Source organism: Trichechus manatus, unplaced genomic scaffold (genome assembly GCF_000243295.1).
Source record: "Trichechus manatus latirostris isolate Lorelei unplaced genomic scaffold, TriManLat1.0 scaffold00037, whole genome shotgun sequence".
Taxonomy (NCBI): Eukaryota; Metazoa; Chordata; class Mammalia; order Sirenia; family Trichechidae; genus Trichechus; species Trichechus manatus.
Window position 1 is genome coordinate 6,483,702 of NW_004443973.1, and position 21,196 is coordinate 6,504,897.

General features: G+C 38.8%; 1 protein-coding gene across 1 annotated transcript in view; it reads left to right on the plus strand.

Annotated features, from left to right (window-relative positions):
- PDE11A (phosphodiesterase 11A) overlaps positions 1 to 21,196 on the plus strand; it is a 436,579-nt gene that overhangs the window by 313,118 nt on the left and 102,265 nt on the right. Inside the window, exons 11-12 of the mRNA XM_004375469.1 lie at positions 15,674 to 15,820; positions 16,087 to 16,194. Coding sequence (XP_004375526.1) covers positions 15,674 to 15,820; positions 16,087 to 16,194 — 255 coding nt within the window. The remainder of the gene's footprint in view (positions 1 to 15,673; positions 15,821 to 16,086; positions 16,195 to 21,196) is intronic.

The following is a 21,196-nucleotide window of genomic DNA, read 5'->3' on the forward strand; positions in this document are numbered from 1 at the left end:
GTTCTCTGTCAGTTTTCCTAGTCCATTTGGTGCTTGGCTGAGTTCTTTATCTCTTCATTTGATGTTTTAGGGTTTCAGGATTGTTGTATTCTCTGTTTGGCTTAGTTTTTCGGATCTTTGCTGTGGAGGGATGGCGTGGTGCTTCTGCCTAGAGCGCCACTTTGCCAAAACTCCTCCAAGTTATAATTTAAAAAAAAAAAAAAAAAAAACCTGCACAGAAGAGAAAAACACTGGAAGCTATAGCACCATGGCAACGCCACAGTGGATCTAAGCTGAGAGTACATTCAAACGATTGTGCAGATAATACAGGGTAATGGTCACTGAACATCGTGTGCGGGGGACCAATTACTTGAGTTTAAATTCTAGTCCCATCAGTTCCTAGTTATATGACTTTGGGGAAGTTACTTATCCTATTAACCTTAGTTTCCTCATCTGTAAATTGAACTTTGCTTGTAGTTGAGAGGAGTAAATGAGATACTATAAAGCACTTAGCACAATGCCTGTTGTTGTTGTTAGGTGCCATCTAGTCAGTTCCGATTCATAGTGACCCTTTTTCAACAGAACGAAACACTGCCCGGTCCTGTGCCATCCTCACAGTAGTTGCTATGTTTGAGCCCATTGTTGCAGCCACTGTGTCAATCCATTTCATTGAGGGTCTTCCTCTTTTTCGATGACTTTCTCTTTACCAAGCATGATGTTCTTCTCCAGGGACTGGTCCCTCCTGATAACATGTCCAGAGTGCTTGAGATGAAGTCTCGCTAACCTCACTTCTAAGGAGCATTCTGGCTGTTCCCTGTCAATGTACTGCTACAACCATTTTTTAATTATCTTCAACAAAATTTTACTTGCCTTTGATATTGTTTGATAATTTCTGCATTTGGTTAGATCACCTTTCTTTGGAATGGGCACAAATATGGATCTATTCCAGTCTGTTGGCCAGGTAGCTATCTTCCAAATTTCTTGGCATAGACGAGCGAACACTTCCAGTGTTGCATCCGTTTGTTGAAACGTCTCGGTTGGTATTCTGTCAAATCCTGGAGCCTTGTTTTTTGTCAATACCTTCAGTGCATCTTGGACTTCTTCCTTCAATACCATTGGTTCTTGATCATATGGTACCTCCTGAAATGACTGAACACTGACCAATTCTTTTTGGTACAGTGACTCTGTGTATTCCTTCTATCTTCCTTTGATGCTTCCTGCATTGTTTAATATTTTTTAAAAAAATCGGTGTTGTTATATTTTTGAATATTTTCACTGACTCATATGTGGGTTTTAAAATATAATTTAATTTCCAAAATATCTTTGTCCTACTCAGTACATTCAGCTTAAGTGGAATGCAGACATATACCACCAACAGTATAATCAGGACAGAATTAAAGTGCTCATCATCATGAAGGAACAGTCTGACTGAAGGGCAAGATAGAAAGGGCTAATAAAATATCTGATATAAGTCAAAGACTAGATTAAAAACAAGGGGTGTGTGTGTGTGTGTGTGTGTGTGTGTGTGTGTGTGTGTGTGTGTATGTATTCAGGAACACCTCTGTCCAGCCACGAATAAATCCAGGTACAATCTAAGACAGGAAATTCTGGCTGAGGAATTGGGCCATGGAGCCCCTTTGCCTCGCTTGATAGATTGCTTCTTCACTGCAGGTGATTGCTTTATTCAGCCCTAAGAGTAGAAACTTTTTATAATGTTTCCTGTGCTTTTATGGCATAAACCAATATAAATATTTACTGGATCTATAAGTAAAAGTATATAAATTCTTATTTCTCTTAAGGCATAAAGGAACCATGAAAAACACGTGGAAAGTAGAGTATTTTTCTGCAAGAAGACATACAACTGCGTGCTGAGGAAACAGTAGAGAGCTGCTTAGTTTGAGAACTGACAAAGAGGCTCTGCTATACTTTTCTATGCACAAAATGGAAAAAATAGTTTATACTGAGTGCATGGATATTGAAATATTTCTTCTGACCGTAGTGATAATTGGGTAACCAGCTCCATATGTCCACAGTGGCAGATTGTACTACTAGCCCCAACTAGCAGATCAAGAAGAGGAGTCCTGGGAAGACAGAGTATGGGGTCAGGCCACTGCCAGGAATGAAAAACCCAAACAACGTCCATGTACTGGTCAGTGGTTCTGCATCATCTTCTTCATCCCCAGGGTGGCCCACTGTTGCTGTTAGCTCATGATTCTAATCCAAGATTTTGCCCCTCCCTGGCTTTGCCTGATGGTAGAGTGTGGAACTTTGTAACAGGGCCATCATCCAGTACACTTGGGCAGAGTTGGGTTGACTTTTATCAAAACCACGAGGAGAGGAAGTTGAGTTTCCAGTTCCTTTGATCTCCCAAAATTGTCCTTCCCTACCATTTCACACCCTTCCAGGCTCCAGGTACCAGTGCCTTAGGTGTGGTGGTTCAGCATCAGTGTTTCGTTGTTCCCTTAAATTCTTACGGTGGAACCCTTTGATAAAACATAATTGCAAACTACAGAAACAGGGGAGTATGATATTTATTCATCTTTAGCCGTTAATTAAGTGCTGAACCAAACTGCTTTGTCCCTATTAACTGGTTTCCCAACCCTATTCCATCACCAGGGGCTAATGTTCCTAGACAGTCTCACCTCCAATACTCTTGCTGGTACACAAGTTCTCTTGTCTGCTTTCTTCTTTCCTACTCTTCTGTGTAATCACCACCAAAATGCAGTTGTTGTTATCTCATTCCTTAGGGAATTATTTAGGAGTCTGTTCTTCCATCCCCTTTGCCCCAGAAGCATTCTCATTTTAATAGGGAAGAATTCTCTGATCAGCGTTGATAAATCTCTAATAGTGGTATTTTGGACGGGTAGAAGAGAAAGCTCACCTGGAATTGCAGCTCTTTCCCCTCAGCTTTCTTACCAAAAAAAACAAAACAAAACAAAACAAACCCGTTGCCGTCGAGTGGATTCCAACTCGTAGCAACCCTATTGGACAGAATAAAACTACCCCATAATATTTCTAAGGAGCAGCTGGTAGATTTGAACTGCCTACCTTTTGGTTAGCAGCCAAGCTCTTCACCACAGCACCACCAGAGCCCTTCAGCTTGCCTAGTAGGCAATTATTCATTTGACTCGTGTGACGATCATATTTGTGTATAAAGTTGCATTTTTTTCTTTACACCATTCCCACCAAGCGTTGAGAATTTCTGATAGTCTTTTGCAAGTTTCTATTTGTGAAACTGACATCTAGTCTGTTCACTAAATCCAAAGCTTCAGCAGAAAAGTTGAGAATGTTGGGTGGAGTTGTTTTGTTTTCTAAGATCCCTAGATTGTTCTAAAACTAACACAGTGTGGCTGTTGGTTGGGGTATTTAGGGTATAAGAAGCTAACATTTGAAGTGTATTTTTCTTTAAAATGGAAACAATGTTGATTAAATCTATGTTATTCATTTATAAAATGTCTATTATTTCCTAAATGATGGCCTATGTTATTTTCTAGAAATCTCTTTAATCATATCATTTAACTTCCTATGCCTCTTTTAGTACTGTGGAGGTGGATTTAGGTACTCAGATAAACTACCAGTGGGTACAGAGTTTGCCCTCACTCATCACACAGTTATAGAGCCTTTGCCAAATGTTCTGTATGCTAACAGGCACCATGGAGTACGGAAGAAGTATCCGTGGCTACCGTCTCTCAGGTGAGGCTCCAGGAGGGAAAATCAGCAAGGACTCAAGTGAGGCACACAGTACATCAGATTGAAATTGAGATTTTCATGAAGCCATTAGGGTCCAAGCGAGCACATGAGTCAGAAAAGTGGGATATTTAAGGGTGGTAGTTCTGGCAAACCTGTTGCTGTTGAGTTGATTTGTACTCATAGTGACCCTATAAGACAGAGTAGAACTGCCTCACAGGGTTTCCAAGAAGAGGCTGGTGGATTTGAACTGACAGTCTTTTGGTTAGCAGCCAAGCTCTTAACCACTTCGCCACCAGAGCTATGGTGAGCTATGGCTGCTAACCAAAAGGTTGACAGTTTGAATCCACCAGCTACTCCTTGGAAACTCTATGGAGCAGTTCTACTCTGTCCTGTAGGGTCACTACAAATCGGAATTGACTCAAAGCCACTGGGTTTGGGTTTTTTTTTTTTTTTTTTCTTTTTAGTTCTGGCAGGAGCAAGACTAAAGGCAGTAATTTGTTGGTCTAGAAAGACCATGCTGGACTGGCAGCACCTACGTTAGGGAATTCCTATCTCATATCCCTAAACCTTAAAGTCTAGTACAGTCAACACAACCTCAGCTGCTTGAAAATATTCCATTCTCCCACTGCTAAGATGTGAGAAGAAGGGCACAAGGAGAAGTTCATGATAGCCTCATAAGGCCACCATGGAGCATTCACCCTGCAAGGACCCACGTCCTTCTTGGAAGGGTGAAGCAGGCTAACTTATCTCTCAGAGTCACGCAGCTGCTGAGCTCAGACTGGAGTCTGGAGACCTGAGCCACAGGTTAGGGCCCCCTCCGTGCATCTCCTGCTGCGAATAGCCCTTGTGCTCTTTAAACAAATAGATCATTAGAGTCACTCAGAGTTAAAAGGCTACTGACTTATTTATCTTAACAGGTCTTCAATTTCCTCATGTGTGAGTGTATGTATGAGAGTGTGTGTGTGTGTGTGTGTGCGTGTGTGTGTGTGTTGGTTTAAATGCCAGGGTATTCACAGGGGCGGCTGGCAAATAGTTCCTAGAATTCACTCATCCAATAAATAATGAGTTTCTTCCACGTGCCAGGCATTGTCCACAATAGTGAAGACTGTGCTGGGCACTTAGGCCATGCAGTAAGCCAGACAGATGCAATCCCTACCCTCCTCTATCAGACCATTAACAAATGACTCCACACCGCATTGCTGTGGACAGGATGTCATTGACCACTGCCCCAGCTCTCAGGGGCCTTAGACCTGGTTCATTTCAGTCCTGTTCAAGTTCAGGTGTGCAGGGCTCCCTCCTCTTGCTAGCTCTGAACTTTACACCTCTGCTTTTTTTTGCTTATCACTTTGTGCGCCCTTTTTTCTTTTTTAATAGACCGTGAGCATATCAGACATAGAGTCTACATCTTTTCTTTGGTTTCAAAACAGACTCTATGACCTTGGAAACTTTTGATCATGTTAACTATTTGTAAACATTTTTATTCTAAATATATTTCAAAAAGCCAAAGTTTTATGATGATTTGGAATTAAGGCAGGGACACTAAGTTAAAATTATTTCATCAAGCTCCCTTATATGTTCCTCTGGTGCCCTGTATTTCCCCATCACAGCACAAATCACAGTATATTCTAATTGCCTGCTCATTTCTTGGTATCCCCCACCAGACTGTAAGCACGGGGATCCCACTGATTTTGCAGATGTATCTATAGCACCTATTGAAACGCCTGGTACAGAAGTAGGCCTTCAATAAATGTGCATTGAATTCAATTTAGAGGTCCCCTATGGGAGTGGAAAGGGTCCCTGGTAGTACAACGGTTAAGCACTCAGTTGCTAACTGAAAGGTCGGTGATTCAAGCTGGCTCTGTGGGAGAAAGACCTGGCAATCTGCTCCCATAAAGATTACAGCCTAGAAAACCCTATGGGGTAGTTCTACTCTGTCACAAGGGATTGCCATGAATCAAAAATTGACCCAATGACACCTAACGACAAGAACAATGGGAGCAAATGGAATTGACTCCTCAGGGTCTTATTGTTGAAATCTTATACGTCCACCTTTTCCTTCCTTGGGGCTTAGAGACGTAATAATGAGAGTAACAACAACACGCCAACAACAACCACAATCACAGTACTCTAGATTATTTAGTATTTCCTACTTCCAAGCACTGTGCTAGGTTCTTTATGTGCATTATTTCATTTACTTCTCACAGTGCTCATGCAGGGTAGTTCCCTTCGTTGTCTACACAAATAATTTCAGTCCTAGGCTTACTGCGGTCCCTTGCCCACAGCCACTCAGCAGGTAGGTGTTGAGCTAGGATTAGAGCCCATATCTGTTGTGAAAAGTGTTCTAAATTTACAAGGTAAATTTAATAAATGGTTTCAGGAGAAAGCAATTACTAAAAGAATTTAAACCATACTTTCTAGTAACATCACTGCACAAATTCCTAACACAGTCAGATCTTTTCTTTGGAGGGTAGTATTGTTAGTCTGGTGTTTCATTACTCACTGGCAGGGAATTATTTTGTCCCCGTTTCATTATGAAATGTTTCAGCCATACCAAAAAAAGTCAGAAGAATTATACAGTGAACAGTCCTCACTCAATGGTTTTTCACTTCTTGGAGAACCTCTTATACTCTTCCTTTCATCCTCCAAATCTGCACACCACTCCAAGCCACCCAAGTCTGGGTAATTCGTTGTTGTGCTTAACAAAACCAGTTGCTGTTGAGTCAACTCTGACTTACGGCGACCCCACATGTGTCAGAGTAGAACTGTGCTCCACTGGGTATTCAATGGCTGATTTTTTGGAAGTAGATTGACAAGCCTTTCTTCTCTAGGTGGACAGACCTTTGGGTTAGCAGCCAAGTGCCTTAACCATTTGCACCATCCGGGGACTTCATAGCTGTGCTTACCGTAAGGATAATGTTAAGGACAATGGTCTTCAATCTTTAGTGAGCATCAGAATTATCTGAAGAACTTGTTAAGCACAAATGGCAGCGGGGTGGGGGGGGACACCTCCAGAGTTTTTTATTCAGAATTTGAATTTCTAACAAGTTCCCAGGTGATGTTTATGCAGCTGATCTGGAGACCACACTTCAAGAATTATTGGCTTAGGAAATTGTTCACCGAAAACACAAGAGATGTTTCTCTCTGGACTCAGAGCCAAGTATAGCTGTGCCTCTCTGGGTTTCCTTAGTCCTTGCTTTGTTTTTATATTATGAACACTGTAAATTATCTAACATATGTTCTCTTTATGGTGGTGCTGGTAAGCTTACAGAAAAATCTGTAGCTATCTTTGCAAATGTAGTGACTCAATGGCATGCGTTTTGTCTAGCAATGTCACTTCTGATCGTATTTTGTATTCCTAGCCTTAGTTTCCCTTTGACTTGTCTTTCTGGCCTATTTTTAATTTTGTTTATTCTCTGGTATTGCATGGATTTTAAAAATCCACATTGAACATTTTTTTGGAACAAAGCGGGGTATGTATGTAACAACAAGAAACATGGATATACCATATTGACTAAACTTTAAACAGAAGGCAGTAAACTTTTATGACAGAAACAGTTTTCAAAAGGAAAATTACTCCAGCGTACCCACCTCATTTAGAAACTCTAGGCTTGATGAACAGCCCTTTTAAATTAAAGGTACAACGTATCATGAACTCTTAGTGCTGATTCTCTTTCACCTGGCATACTGCCTTTAAAATCATTGTACAACGTACATGATGCGTTATGAATAGATCTTGTAAGCTTCCTTTTAAACAACTGTCCTTCATGAAACAACTAGAGAAAGATATGGAAATATATAAACAAATATATAAACGAATGTGGGATATGTGCGTGTGTTTAAGAAGACATACTTGACACATTTGTTTAAAAAATTATACCAAATTGTGTTTAATTTTATTTTAAACATTACATCCTAGAAAAAAGAAAATCTTTTTAAAAGTGACCTGCTTCTGTTGAAATGCAGTATTTAAAATTCAGTGCTGCTAGGGAAAACTGTTTCAGTAATAAATACAAATAATCAGGGCATGTAAGAGATATCAAAGAACTAGTCACATGGGGAGAAATGTTCCTATTTCAAAGGGACAGCCATGCAGGGGATTGCCACTGTGATGTGTCTTTCTTTTTTCTTTTCGTTCTCTCCATGACAAGCAAAAGACACAGAAACTATGACTGCCCGTGAGGCTTACATTGCTGCTGGAAAGATAACAAAGACAGTTTCTGGGATGAATAGAAAACAGTTATAGATAAGATTGTTTCACTAGAAGAGCTCAAAAAAATAAATAAAAGATATAGGATATTTAATTCCTGGTGAGATTTCTGAAAATCACATATGAAGAGGTGATAGAAATGACAGAAGATTTCCATGCTCCTATTTAAGAGATTCAAATTATTAGGTCTACTCAAGCCTAGAAAACCGAGGTGATTAAGCAATAATTTAGAGTAATTAAAGGTTAGCAAGAAAAGGGATACATTGTACCTAGGAGTTTGTCTTTCTTTAAATCTTCTTATCATTTTTATTATAGTTGTTAGTAACTAGTAATATACTTGCTTTTATGCACTTAAAAAAGACAAACGTATAAAATAAACCATGTTAAGGGAAGCTTTGTCACGATCTAGGTGAAGCTTAGATGTTGCAGGGTACTGAGATCCTAAAAGCGAACAGCCCCAGGGGAAGTTCTTTTCAAACTTAAGTGGGTGTAAGGATCACCTAGGGTGTTTGTTAACCTCCAGGACCCACATTAAACTACAGAGGGGTCAGAAGAAAGCTATGGACCCCTCCACAGAGATCACACATGAACACATTCGTGCCAATTTTCATACATGATGCAAGGACCTCATTTCTACTCTAATGGGTATGCTTGAAAACCATGGAGTATGAAGTGACTGTAAATATTACAGTGATTTACACAACTTCAGATTAAGAAAGCTCACTTTAGGATGGGATAGGAATGAATGAATGGGAATTAATATGTAAGGAAGATGGGATTTGAATTTCAGTTTGCAAAGAGTAAGAGAGAATTCAAACCCAGTAGGTGGAGGACAGGATAATCTGAAACCATAGAGAGAGAGAGAGATGAGCATAAGGATGGTAAAATGCCCAGCCTGGGTATTGGAGGGCTTCCACAGAAGACTAGCAGATTGGATGGTCAACGTGAAGCCAGTTTATGAAGAGCCTTGAATGCCAAGCAAAGGAATTTTACTTTATCCAGCAGGCCACACTGAGCCCTTAAAGGTATTTAAAGAGGGGATGACATAATACAAATGGTATAAGCTGAGTTAAAGGGAGAAAGTCTATGTTTTACTATATTTAGTATATTTTTTAATGTGCGCTAAGAGAGGTTCTCATAACTCTTATTTTTAAACTATTTCTTGGCAATTCTTGGACATTTATATTCACTCATATATTCTATTTCTGTATATAGAGTTAACCCATGCAGTGTAAGAGCTTGGTCATCTCATTGTTGTATGCCTGTCCCCAGGAACATGACTCAGATTTTCACATCATTGCTACACATGCCACTAGGTGGCTTCACAGCCCTTTGTAGGTTTTGGTGTTTTATAAATGAGCGGGCAGAGTCTGAAAACGTGCCGGGCCTTCTCAGTCAGCTAAGTGGTTAGTGCACTGCCCAGGTTATCTCAACTTTATTGGTCTTTCTCCTTGGAATTCTGTAGTTTTCCTCTCAGGTGTCACATGTTGTAGGTAAACCTGCAAGGCACCTCAACATCCAGTTTTTCCCTGCTTGGAAGTTGGTACAGATAAGCTACATTGTTCTGGGATTAATAAGAAATGATGTCCCCCTTTCCTGAGCAAGAATAGAAATGAGTTAAAATTTCATGATTCACTGCTGAAAGCATGACTGTATGGTATCCAAATTAAGTATTTAGTCCTCTAAAGACTGAGTGTGTGTGTGTGTGTGTGTGTGTTTAAGCACTTCTCAGCTGTATCCCAAACCATCCCAGACTCCCATCTAGAGAGAAGGATCTTTTTTCTTCCTGCTCTCTGCTCCACAAAATCACTGGTTTGCTGCTTCCTTTATTTTACCAAGTTACCTTGCAAGGTCAAAGGTGGTATTAGAGCCCTGTGAATGCTCTGCTGGCCAGCCTGAGCTAACGACATTTGTCCAAGGTCTGCTTCCGCTACCCTAGAGGACAAGTTATTGCTTCGGGATGGTCTTGGGAGTATAGAGCTGATTCTGTTCACTCCAGTCAGTCCAAAGCTAACACCTGGGGCTCATCAAAGCCAACTGTGAGTTTAGAGACTTCTCCAAGTGGGTCCGTATAAGACCAAAACTTCGTCCCCCAAGTGAGCCCAGGCTACTTGTCATAAAAAAATGTATCAATAGGCTAGTCAGTGTACCCGTTAGTTTGCATAATAAGGAAATAGGGGACCTTCTGGCTTGGCATAAAACTCAATTTTAGAGGCAATGTAGTGGTTAGGAGCCTGGTCTCTAGAACCAGACTCCATAGGTTCAAATCTGCCTCTGCCAATCACAACTGTGCTACCTTGAGCAAATTGCTCTGTTTCAGTTGCCTCATCTGCAACATGGGATTACTAATATTACCAACCTCTCAGGTCCTTGTGAAGATCAAATGAGTTAATACAAGTAAAGTGCTACAACAGTCCCTGGCATGTAGTAAGTATTATGAAAGTACTGGCGAAATAAAGAACTTCCCCGTGCCTTCCACATCACCACAGCCCAGGCTCCGGTCTCTAATAATATCAGAATCCTAAACCTCCCTGACTTTTGCTTTTGCTCAGAGGTATAAGTAAGGCAATGGGCTGTGTGGCAACAAGTCCATTTTCCTTTGAATTTCCGGGCCTAGACCATCACCCACTTTGTTGTTTCTTCCCATTTTCTGAGCATCACAAAATGTAATATTCATGTCTCAAGAGATCTAGGATTGTATTTTAACATTTTATGGCCTCTTTGTAAAGCTACCTTTTCAATTTTAGAGGAGGCAGTTTTATGACTCCTTTTGATAACCACTTAACTATTAAGACCCAAACAAAGGAGAGGAATGGTCAAAGGATATCAGGTACTCCCAGCCAGCTAGAGTCCCACTTCTTGAACATTATTCAAATTAGCTCCAGGACTCATAATTCTGTGTTTTCATTTATTGCTGCAGTAAAGTAAATGGTTCTTTTAACCAAATGTTATTTCCTGGCTATTAATTCAGTAGTTGTTTTGGATTGTGGCACTCCTTGTTGATTTAGGGATATGGTGCTTTATAAATATTTAAAAGTCGAAGACTGACATTTGAAGAAATTGACTTTGATTTGTTTTGTTAATATCCTATGACTAGAGTAATTATAGGTTTGGATACGGTCTTATTTTCTTTATAACTGATAAAAAAAGAAGAAGAGCTGGGGAGAACATATCTTTATAACAGTGAACTTGGCAACTGAAGGCTCTTCCCAAATCTCTCACAGACCAGACCCTGTGCACGCCTCCTCAGGACACATATGACTCTTTACTCATTTTAGTTTTCCCCATAAACTGCTCTTAAGCCCAGGAATGTGTAGATAAAAACTACTCATGCTTCTCAAAATAGCGGAAAACGGTCATTCTTGAAAGGCCTGGGGCTCTCTCTGCATCTACAAGTGCCAGCAAGGGTTTACGACAGGGCTCAGAGTGATCTATAGACTGGTATGATTTAACCATGGATCAATCAACCTATTAGGGAAAAAAAAGGCAAGGTCAATAAGGATGGGTCTTGGTGAACTAGAGGTCATCCAACATTTTTCAACCTAATGTTCTTATTTCCTTTCCATTAACATTTCATAAAGAAAAAATGCCTATATTCCTTAATTTTTAAGGTAATTAAGTGAATTTACTGCCTTTGAAGGGTAGAGGATTTATAATGGCATTAGGGAATACCCTGTTAATAATCTGCAAGACAGAGGCCACCTGGATAGCTCAACGCCATTTCCATCACCATTTCTGCACCTTGACTACAAGCTATAAGAGGGCTCAACCTCCATTGCCAGTTCAGAACCAAACTTCTTTCCTGAGACCAGAAAGACTTGTGTCTTTTGGGACAAGGCTTCTACCCTCATGGGAAGTGATCTTCCAGTTGCACTTGAATTTGAACAAATTACAATAAGCTCAGATCTTTGCAAGAACTTGGCATTTTCTATATACAAATCCCTGCAACCTGTGTTGGAAATAGAGTTGTTCTGGTGCTTCTCTAAGGAAAAGAAGCATAGCATCTGCCTCTAAGATTGTTACAGCCTAATGAGGGAGGTCAGGATTGGCATAGTGAACACACAGGGCTCAGAACAAGAGAAAGAGATCTACATGGTTGCAGCCAGGCCCATGCACATATGGAAACACAGGGACTAAAGACCACATGCTGGCTTACCTCTGAGTTTCCCAAGTTGATTATTTAAGGCATCATTTAATAAAAATAATTGCAATGATTTTTGGGTAAAGATGGTAGATCAAACACACTCATTTTCTTTTGTTCTCTCCCCCAACCTCCACTAAAACAACAAAGGGATTTAGAAGACTCATACTGACAAAATTTTGGAAGCTAGAAAGCAAATGAATGAGAAAGCAAATCCAAACAAGCAAAAATAAGCTAGCAATAGGAAAAGCTGAGGGGCAAGCAGATTTATACCACAGACTCCTTCCCCCAAATAGCTCATAAATTGACTAATTAAGTACATTTGGAAGCGGGAGTGAAAGTGGGACTATAAACAGAAAAATGGAGACTCTAAGAAGCAATTGGTTTCCTGTGGTCCTTTCTCACAGTCCTCCACTCCATAGAGACTAGAGGTTTACTCTCTGAAGCGTCTTTGGGTTAGAGTGCAGAACTTGAGGGTAGGAGTATATACTAAAAACAGGAGGATTAAATGAACAGTGCTAAGACCCTCCTCTAAACCTCTTCCCCATTAAGCTCCAATCAAGAAGATTCTTCTTTGGGGCATTTGAGTAGCTGAAGAGCAAAGACCTAAGATATTGATATTTGGTGGCTACCCCAAGGAAATAGGTCAGCCAGATCTCCCCACAGAGAAGCCCCCCTACCCAGAGCTTCTACTAGATGCTTTTAGAGCCTCCACTTTTAAATAGGAGCAGACAACAAAGATGACTAGCTAGCTAGTGAAACCTCTAATATGGAAGAAAGAGACTAAGACAATGTGAAGGGTGTGAACTAAACTATGAAGGGAGAAGAAAATGTCAAATGGAACTAACATTAACATCCTCAAAGAGGTAAGAGGAGATATAGCATCCATGAAACAAAATCAAGTGCTATTAAAAAAACATTTTTAAATGAAAATCCAGACAACAAAAATAGGTCTTAGAAATGAAAACTCTATACTAGAAATTAAAATCTCAAGAATGAGAAGAGAAGATCTATCCCAGAAAATAGAACAAAAAGAAAAAGAAATGAAAAATAGGGGCGAAAAGAAAAACAGTCCAAATAACAAATAATGAGAATTCCAGAAGAATAAACGAGGGCAAGAAGTCATTCAAGAGCTCGTTTTAAATTTTTTCTAGAATTAAAGAACATGATTTTCCAGATTAAAGGGCTCACAAAGTACTTCAGATTATGGATGAAAATAAACTCACACCAAGGCACATTTTCATGACATTTCAAAACTTTGAAAGCAAAAAGAAGATCCTACAAACTTCATGGGGAGGATGATAGGATCAGGACTCCGAATAGCTTCTGACTTCTGAAAAGCAGTATCGAAAGCTGAAAGACACTGGAACAATGCCTTCAAAATTCGAATGGAATTATTTCCCAACCTAGAAACCTTTATCTAGACAAATTATCATAATCAAATGGGATGGTAATAACCTAAAGATATTTTCAGACATGCAAAGTTTAAAAAATTTTACATACCACACACCTTTTCTTTGGAAGTGTTGAAGGATGTGTCTTGCCAAAATGAGGGAAGAAAGCAAGAAAGATGTGGGAGAAACACAAGAGAGAGGTGAAGGCATTCCCAGAATTATGGTGAAGAAACATCCTAGGCTGACAGCTATATATCAGATATAGAAGGCCAGTCCAGATGGGAGAAGTTCAGTAAGTTTCAGGAGAGATTTCTTCAAGATGAAATTGATGGAATACCTGAAGCATCTGAAGAGTTTGAGAGAAGACTTAGACGATTGGTAGAGAGTTTGGGGATTCAATTAGTGATAAATACATAGAAAACTAAGCAAACATTAAAGAAGACAATTATTAACTCCAAAGAATACAAAATGCTGTCAAGGAAAACAAAAGTAATCACAGAAAATTGCATGACTTAGCTGTGCATATCTTTTACGTAGTTCTAATAATGTAAACCCTGAATATGTACCTAAACAAAGTTATTATATAATTATAGTGGGGAATCAGAAGAGTTAGTGTATGAGGCAGCAGAGGTTGGCAGAGGTAGTGTAAAACAGCTTAATCTTCATCTTTAATGTTGGGAAGTCAGTGGATAATGCTTAAAACAGAAAATAATCAAGAAATAAAACTGTAAGCATCTTACTTAGGCAAATACAAAAGAAATCTAAAAGATTTGAAAGTGGTTGTGGGTGAGGGAAAATTTTGACATCAGATTTCTGCTTGTGTGTGTGTGTGTGTGTGTGTGTGTGTGTGTGTGTCTGTAAGTGTAACTCACTTTGTAAAACTAGTTTACCCTTAAAACTATGTGCATGTATAACTTTGATTTAAAAATATTTTTAAAGTAAAAATAAAAAAAATATTAAAGTGCTTGGCATGGGCTCAGGAGCAAAGAGTAAGCACACACACGTGTGTTCACACACATGATTTCTGTCACTGTGCTTGAGTTTAAAACCCTTGCCTTTAATACAAAGGAGCTGGTATCTACAAGCATGTTAATATATTAAAATGATTTACTGAAGAATAAGCTGATTGATTTTTTTAGTGAGAATAAATAATCTTCAGAATAGAAGATAAGTTATTCTGTAACTTACATATTTGTTCATTGTTCTTCCATATTGTGAAGAATAGCCAGCGTTTGGATTTTAGCCTGAAGATGTAAACTCCTATGGAGGAAGAAAGATTTGAGAAAGAAGAATTGATTATGTGGTTTCTGGAATGCTTAGAGTGACCAGAGTTGGATTTAATTGCTCAGTCAAAGTAGTCCCAGGGTGTGAATTACTCCCTGGGTAATTTACACCCAGTGAATAGACTAGGAACGTGAATGCAGAATGGTCCGTGATAACCTGACAACATAAAAATGACTTCCTTACTAAGAGTAGCCTGAAGGAGACGACAGACCCAATCAAATCAGCATAAAATGATTTCAAAGATTTTTTTTCCTTCTCTTTATGTTTCTGTGGGATGACTGATTGACAGCTGCCTAACATGGCTGTTTTGATATCCCTGCATATGTATGACGAGTGTTGTAATTATATTGTCAGGTTTATATAGAATGAAGCCCAACAATATTGCAAAATTTATGCCTTAAATGAAGCATATGCTATGCTACCTTCCAAATGTCTCTGTTTTATTAAGAAAACATATTTTGCACCAGAGATGTGCTGTCTGATCCTTTCCATCCTTCTGAATATATAGAACACGTGTGCAACAAAGAGCACGTGTACAGCTACTGGATGTAAGTATACAAGAAACAAGACAAAGTGCTGTATTCCGTCTCCTTCTGAATAGGAGCAATTAAAATTCACGGCTGCTGGCTGCCCAGATGTTTCTTTCATTTAGTGCTCTGTAATATGCATCAGAATATATTGTATGAACGAGATTGTAGTAAACTAGACAGCTCTGTGTTCTGAATTCTGCAGACTAGATCCAGTGTGTGTATTTTATCTTCAGATTAGCTTCCCTCCCCTTCTCCCCCCTTCATTTGCTTGGGGTATTTGCAGTTCAGAAACAAAAGACATTTACAGCTCAGAATTTAGTTGTATCAGGGTGTAAGTGCAGGTCAGGCCTGATTTATGTGGCACTTCTGATAAGCGGGGAGGACAGCAAGATGTGGGGTTTGGGAAAGCTGGTAAACTTGGTTTGACTTATGTCTTCTGCTTTTGTAGGCAGCCAACATCCCTCTGGTGTCAGAACTTGCCATCGATGACATACATTTTGATGACTTTTCTCTTGATGTTGACGCCATGATCACTGCTGCTCTCCGGATGTTCATGGAGCTGGGGATGGTACAGAAATTTAAAATTGACTATGAGGTAAGACGTTCTGTCTTGGGTGATCTCAGGAGTGCCCCTGGGACAATGGGTTAGCCCCTCTAAGCCTCTGGTTTCCCAAATACAAAATGGGGATGATAGTACCTTCCCTGGGCATCTTGCAGGATTACCGTGAGAATCATATAAGATGTCTGTGGAAGGACTTTGATCATTGAAGGTGGTTACTCAGATGTAAGGCAGCGTTTGGGTAATGGTCCACTGGAGACACATACTACTGCCATGACACAACCTCCCCCTTCCCATTCCAGACTCTGTGTAGGTGGCTTTTGACAGTGAGGAAAAACTATCGCATGGTTCTGTACCACAACTGGAGACATGCCTTCAACGTGTGCCAACTGATGTTCGCAATGTTAACTGTAAGTAAATTGTGTTCAGTGATGGTGAATACAGTGATGGTCATCTGTCGCTTGTATGGACCACAGACCTTCTCCTTAAATTTCCATTTCTCTAACAATTGCCATGTGATTTAGTTGCCATCAGAACTTACCTGAGAGTATGTATTTGGAAGCATTTCTAAGCTTTAAAGCTGTAAAATCACTGACACATTGATGCAGGCGTAGCCTTGGAATGATTGCTGAAGCCTATTTTCAATGGTTTGTCTCAGGAAACTGGTTCTTTTACAAAATAAATGCTTGGATTTTCAAAGTAATCTTTTTGCAGAGGAAATGAGAATGAGTAACAGAACAAACAGATCACTGGATAAGAATCTAGCCTGGTGGAAAGCCAAAGTGGGGAGGTGTCAACATTACCCACAGAAACACTGGAAATCCTGAGAGAATGCTTATCTGGCTGGAGAGGGCAAGGGAGAACAGGGTGGGGTAGGAGTGAATGCTCTCAGGGTTAGGGGCTCGCTAGGCTTAAAATCTCTGCCCCAGGGGCTGTAACCCAGTGAAGGTGGCCAGTGTGTTTTATGGAGATAGCTAGGGCAACCTGCCAGAGGTAAGCCTTGGAATTTAATCTAGAAGTAAATTTTGTGGCTACGATTGAAACAAAATCCTCTATTTATCCTTATTTGCTGGCAAAAAATAAGGCTTGTCTTGGCCTTATTTTCACTTATATTGTTAAGATATCATCAAGTAAAATGTTTTCTGGCTTAAATTTGTTGGCTTTTGGGATCATGGAGATATATATGTGTGTGTGTGTGTATCTTACACACATACGTTTGAACATATCTACCATAGGAAAAAAGAGAACATAAGTTTTGGATTCTCATAACATGAATCCAAATACGTTGCATTTTTGCACCCAGATTCAAATTTAACCCCAAATTAGGGAACTCCAAGTGAAATACATTTTCCTTTGATCTAACTGAATGAAAACTATTCTGCTCTTTCCTCGTGACATGTTCTGCCTTGTTCTCTGCCTATTAAAATTTTACTTACCTTTTAAGGCATTGACCTGATATCAGCTCTTCCACGAAGCCTTCCTCTTTCTCCCCAAGCATCAATAATTGCCTACTTCTCTGCACTGTATCTAGTATAACACATCTCTCTTTCTGCTATGTATTTTAAGTTACCAATCTCTTACTCTCCTATAGGGTAAGCTACTTGAGTTAAAAGATAAATTCTAATTCTTTCAACAACATTCACTCATTCACTCAACACCTGTTTTTGAAGGCCTCACCAGTACCTTGAGCTCTATGGTACAATTGGTAGGTTTTTGACAAATTCATATTCAATTGACTTGAATCAAATGTACATATGTCATAAGAAGATGGGACAAAATTCTCTGCTCTCTTATACTTGGGGACTTATTTTTTGGGTCTTTAACTGCTTAAGGAGCAGGCAGACTGACCTGGAAAAATTGGACTAGCCCAGTCCTCTGTTACATACAATATACACCATCAAAGCAGTCAGCCAGCCAAGTGAGGAGGGACGATGGTTTGAACTGCGAGGCTTCATTCTTAAAGAGCCAATATTGGTTGGAAAAAAAAATAATGCACTAGCTTCATTTCATTTTTTCCATATCAGATCTCAGTAGAGAAGGAATCATTTTCTGTGCGCAGAGTTCAAGTGTCTGGCTCACAGAAGCTCTTCAATAAAGAAATTATTAACTGATTATTTTGAAGCATCTGTGAATTTATGGTGAATTGCAAAAAATAAGTAAGCAAGAACCTTAGATCAACAAAGGAAAAAGGAATGACTATGACATTGTGAGTTAAAGGTGTCAAGGACAGAGATAAATTTTTATGACAAGCGTTAAAAGAGTTGGGCTGGGGGAAGTTGGCAAGGACAGAGGGGTAGAAGTGGGCACTTAGGAGAAGAAGGAAATACATACTCAGTTTTCTTCAGTGAATGTTTTCATGATATGGACAATCTTTATCCTTTTCAAAAAGCTGAAGAAAGTGGAACTCAAAGACTATGTCACCACAGTAGGGATACTCATACTGTCAGAATATTTCAAGGGTACAGTTGTTTTTGCAAGCCTGCTCATCAGCCTTGAAGAGTTATCTCTGCTGGAGAAGGTCTGGGTTTTGTTTTTGTATTCATGCTAGTGCAGAAAGATGAGAATTAGCTGTTAAAGTTCTCTAAGGAGTAGGAGAGTGGGGAGAGGCTGCAAAATCAAAACATGGCTTTGGAAAGAGTACATTGGTGAATATTATTTTTTCTCCTTCACATTGAATTGAAGAAACACATCTGGAAAAGATATTATTCTCTGCTCACTAAATTTGTGCTGAGCTTGACTCAGGGTATAATAAGTTGAAAATGTCAACTCTTGTTTTTCTCTAACACAAGCGATCAATCCTCCGTATCTTCTCCAACTTGACCATAAGAAATCTTGTTAATCAGGATGTCCTAAGAAAATAATTACAGAAATAACAAAGATTACTTGATAAGTGAAGGTGAAAATAAATTTAATTTACTCATCAATTTTAATTTCTAAAATAGGGATCTCAGCCTATGGCAAAATGATAACCTACTTATTTCCACGAATAGGTATTTATTGCTTCAGGCTCTCCTAAAGACTAAAGGGTCTTTCACTGTTTTTTGTTTTTGTAATTGATTCGCATATTCCATATCTTTGTGTTGATTTAGTACCCAAATTTTCTATTAATCTGAAAAAAGAAAAAAAATCACCATACAACCATTGAATTCAGCCTGGGTCACAAAGCCAAGAGAGCATGGCACAGGTTGCTGAATTTTCCTCTAGATGGTGCTCCAAGGCAAAGTTTCTCAACCAGTTGCCAGGGAAAAGGGAAAATAGGAGGAAAAAAACTTACCAACCTTCCCTAAAAGGGTTTATTTTCTTCAAGAACAGGAGATACTGAGACGTACACACTCTCCACAGAAAAGATATTAAAAAAAAAAAAAAAAAAAAGTTATAAACAAAACCGGTCTGCCAGAAAACAGCCCCCGCTCTCAGGATGGACCTGTTTTCTAATTGACCACACTGCTGTTAGCGTGAATACTCTCCGTGCAACCTTAAATCTGTGGTTGTGTATTTTCCTAAGCTCATTATCTCTGGTAATGGGAAAATGCATAATTGTGTGTCACTGATGAGCAAAAATTTTGGCACCGTGTACAACAGGACAAGAAAATTACAGATATACACACCAGCTTCCTAACCTTTAACCCTAAAATCATTTCAAAAACAGAAGATAAACATGGAATTGTATTTTGCAAAAGTATTCAAAGGTATGTCTAAGTAACAAAGCAGTTTTTATTCCTTTGGAAATTAAAAAAAAAAAAGATTTGTAGGATAGGCAATTTGATATGAAGTGGTGGAAATTTAGTTCACTGGGTATCCCCCTGACCTGAACTTTCAAATTTGTAAAATGAAGGCTTCAATAATTATTCTTTGCTTTTAAAGAAATATTTAGGAAGCTAAACTATACCAAGTACTTTGAATTCCTCAGATAAATGCAGTGTAGAGTACCAGTTACTATTTGTGGTTAAAAGGAATAAAATCCTGCAGATGAATGATAATTATAGAAATTCTATTTATATTTATACAAGCTTGTGGAATAAACATCTCATCAAGCACATACGTAATGAAAGATGATGAACAAATTTCTTAGATTCACAGTGTAGACCAGATACAGGAAATGGCTGTGCTTTTGTTTGTATTCATAAAATAAAAGGCATATAGAGATGCCGAGGTTGCAGAGATTTTTTTTTTTTTTTTTTATAAATGATGTATGATCTCTGACAGATTTTCCAAGGGGAAAAAAGAAAGATTTCCTTAAGAGTCAGTATTCTTTACTGTCCCATAAATGTACTCATTAGCACTTTGGGCCGTGCCCTGCATCCTGTAAGGGCTCAATAAAGATTAATTGAATGAGTGAATTTAGTTTAGGGTATTGTTATTCAGGGAGCCATGTTGCTCAGTGTGCAGTTTAAAAAAAAAACAACGACTATAAAATGATGAACAGCTGTCACTGCTAGAAATCTTGTTCTTTCTTCACATCACACTAAGGTTCAGCGAGCGTTCATACAGAATATTATGATCTTGCAGAATTCACTGGATATGAAAAGAGAAGAGCACATGATCACATTAAAATTTATGGTAGTGCTGGCGGCATGGCGCTGTTGGGAATTGCAGTTAAACACTAATAATACCCAAGTATCACAGCAAACACACTGACATCCCCTGACATTTACTGGGGGCTTCTTAAATCTTAAATGTGGAGGTAGCATGTTTAAGTCCATATTTGTGTTGTCAACAAGGTTATGTTCAGAGATTAGCCAAGTCGTTTTATTGATAATTCAAACTAGAGAGCAGAAGGGACATTTAGGGAGAAAAATCTGTCCTGTTAGCCAGGGTGATGATAATGCGCTGTCTGCTATCTGCAGTTTTCAGGAAAGTCCTTGATTTTTGAGGTAGAAAATTTCTTCTGGAAGGAGAATCTTGGAAGCAGAATTAGAGCTTCTCCCCTTCCCCAAAAATGACAGAAGCAATTAGATTTTTAAATAAAATATTTTCACTCAATAACCAGAATCCTAAGCTCAATAAAAAGAAATGTAATTCCTTTGTAGAGGTAACCTTGGAAGATACAAAGAGATCGAGATATTTTGTTCTGTAACGAACTGATTATAATAAAATAATAAACTATACTCATACCAATAATCATCAAACATCATTTCTTAATTGCATTTCCTTATCTAATGTAAGTAGTAACTAGTTATGTTTACTTTAAAGTAAATGGCAGTATTATCATAATAATACAATAAAATCTGCATATTAGAAAAATTAATTCTTTAATCTTCATGTAGATATATTTTGGCTTCTGGTGTGACTTTTAAAAGATGGCAAATTTTTTAAATTTAGGACAGTAGTGATTTTTAATGTTTTTGCAGACCATCAGTGCTAGGCACTATAAATTAACTATGGAGCTAATCAATTTGAATGCTATGTTTA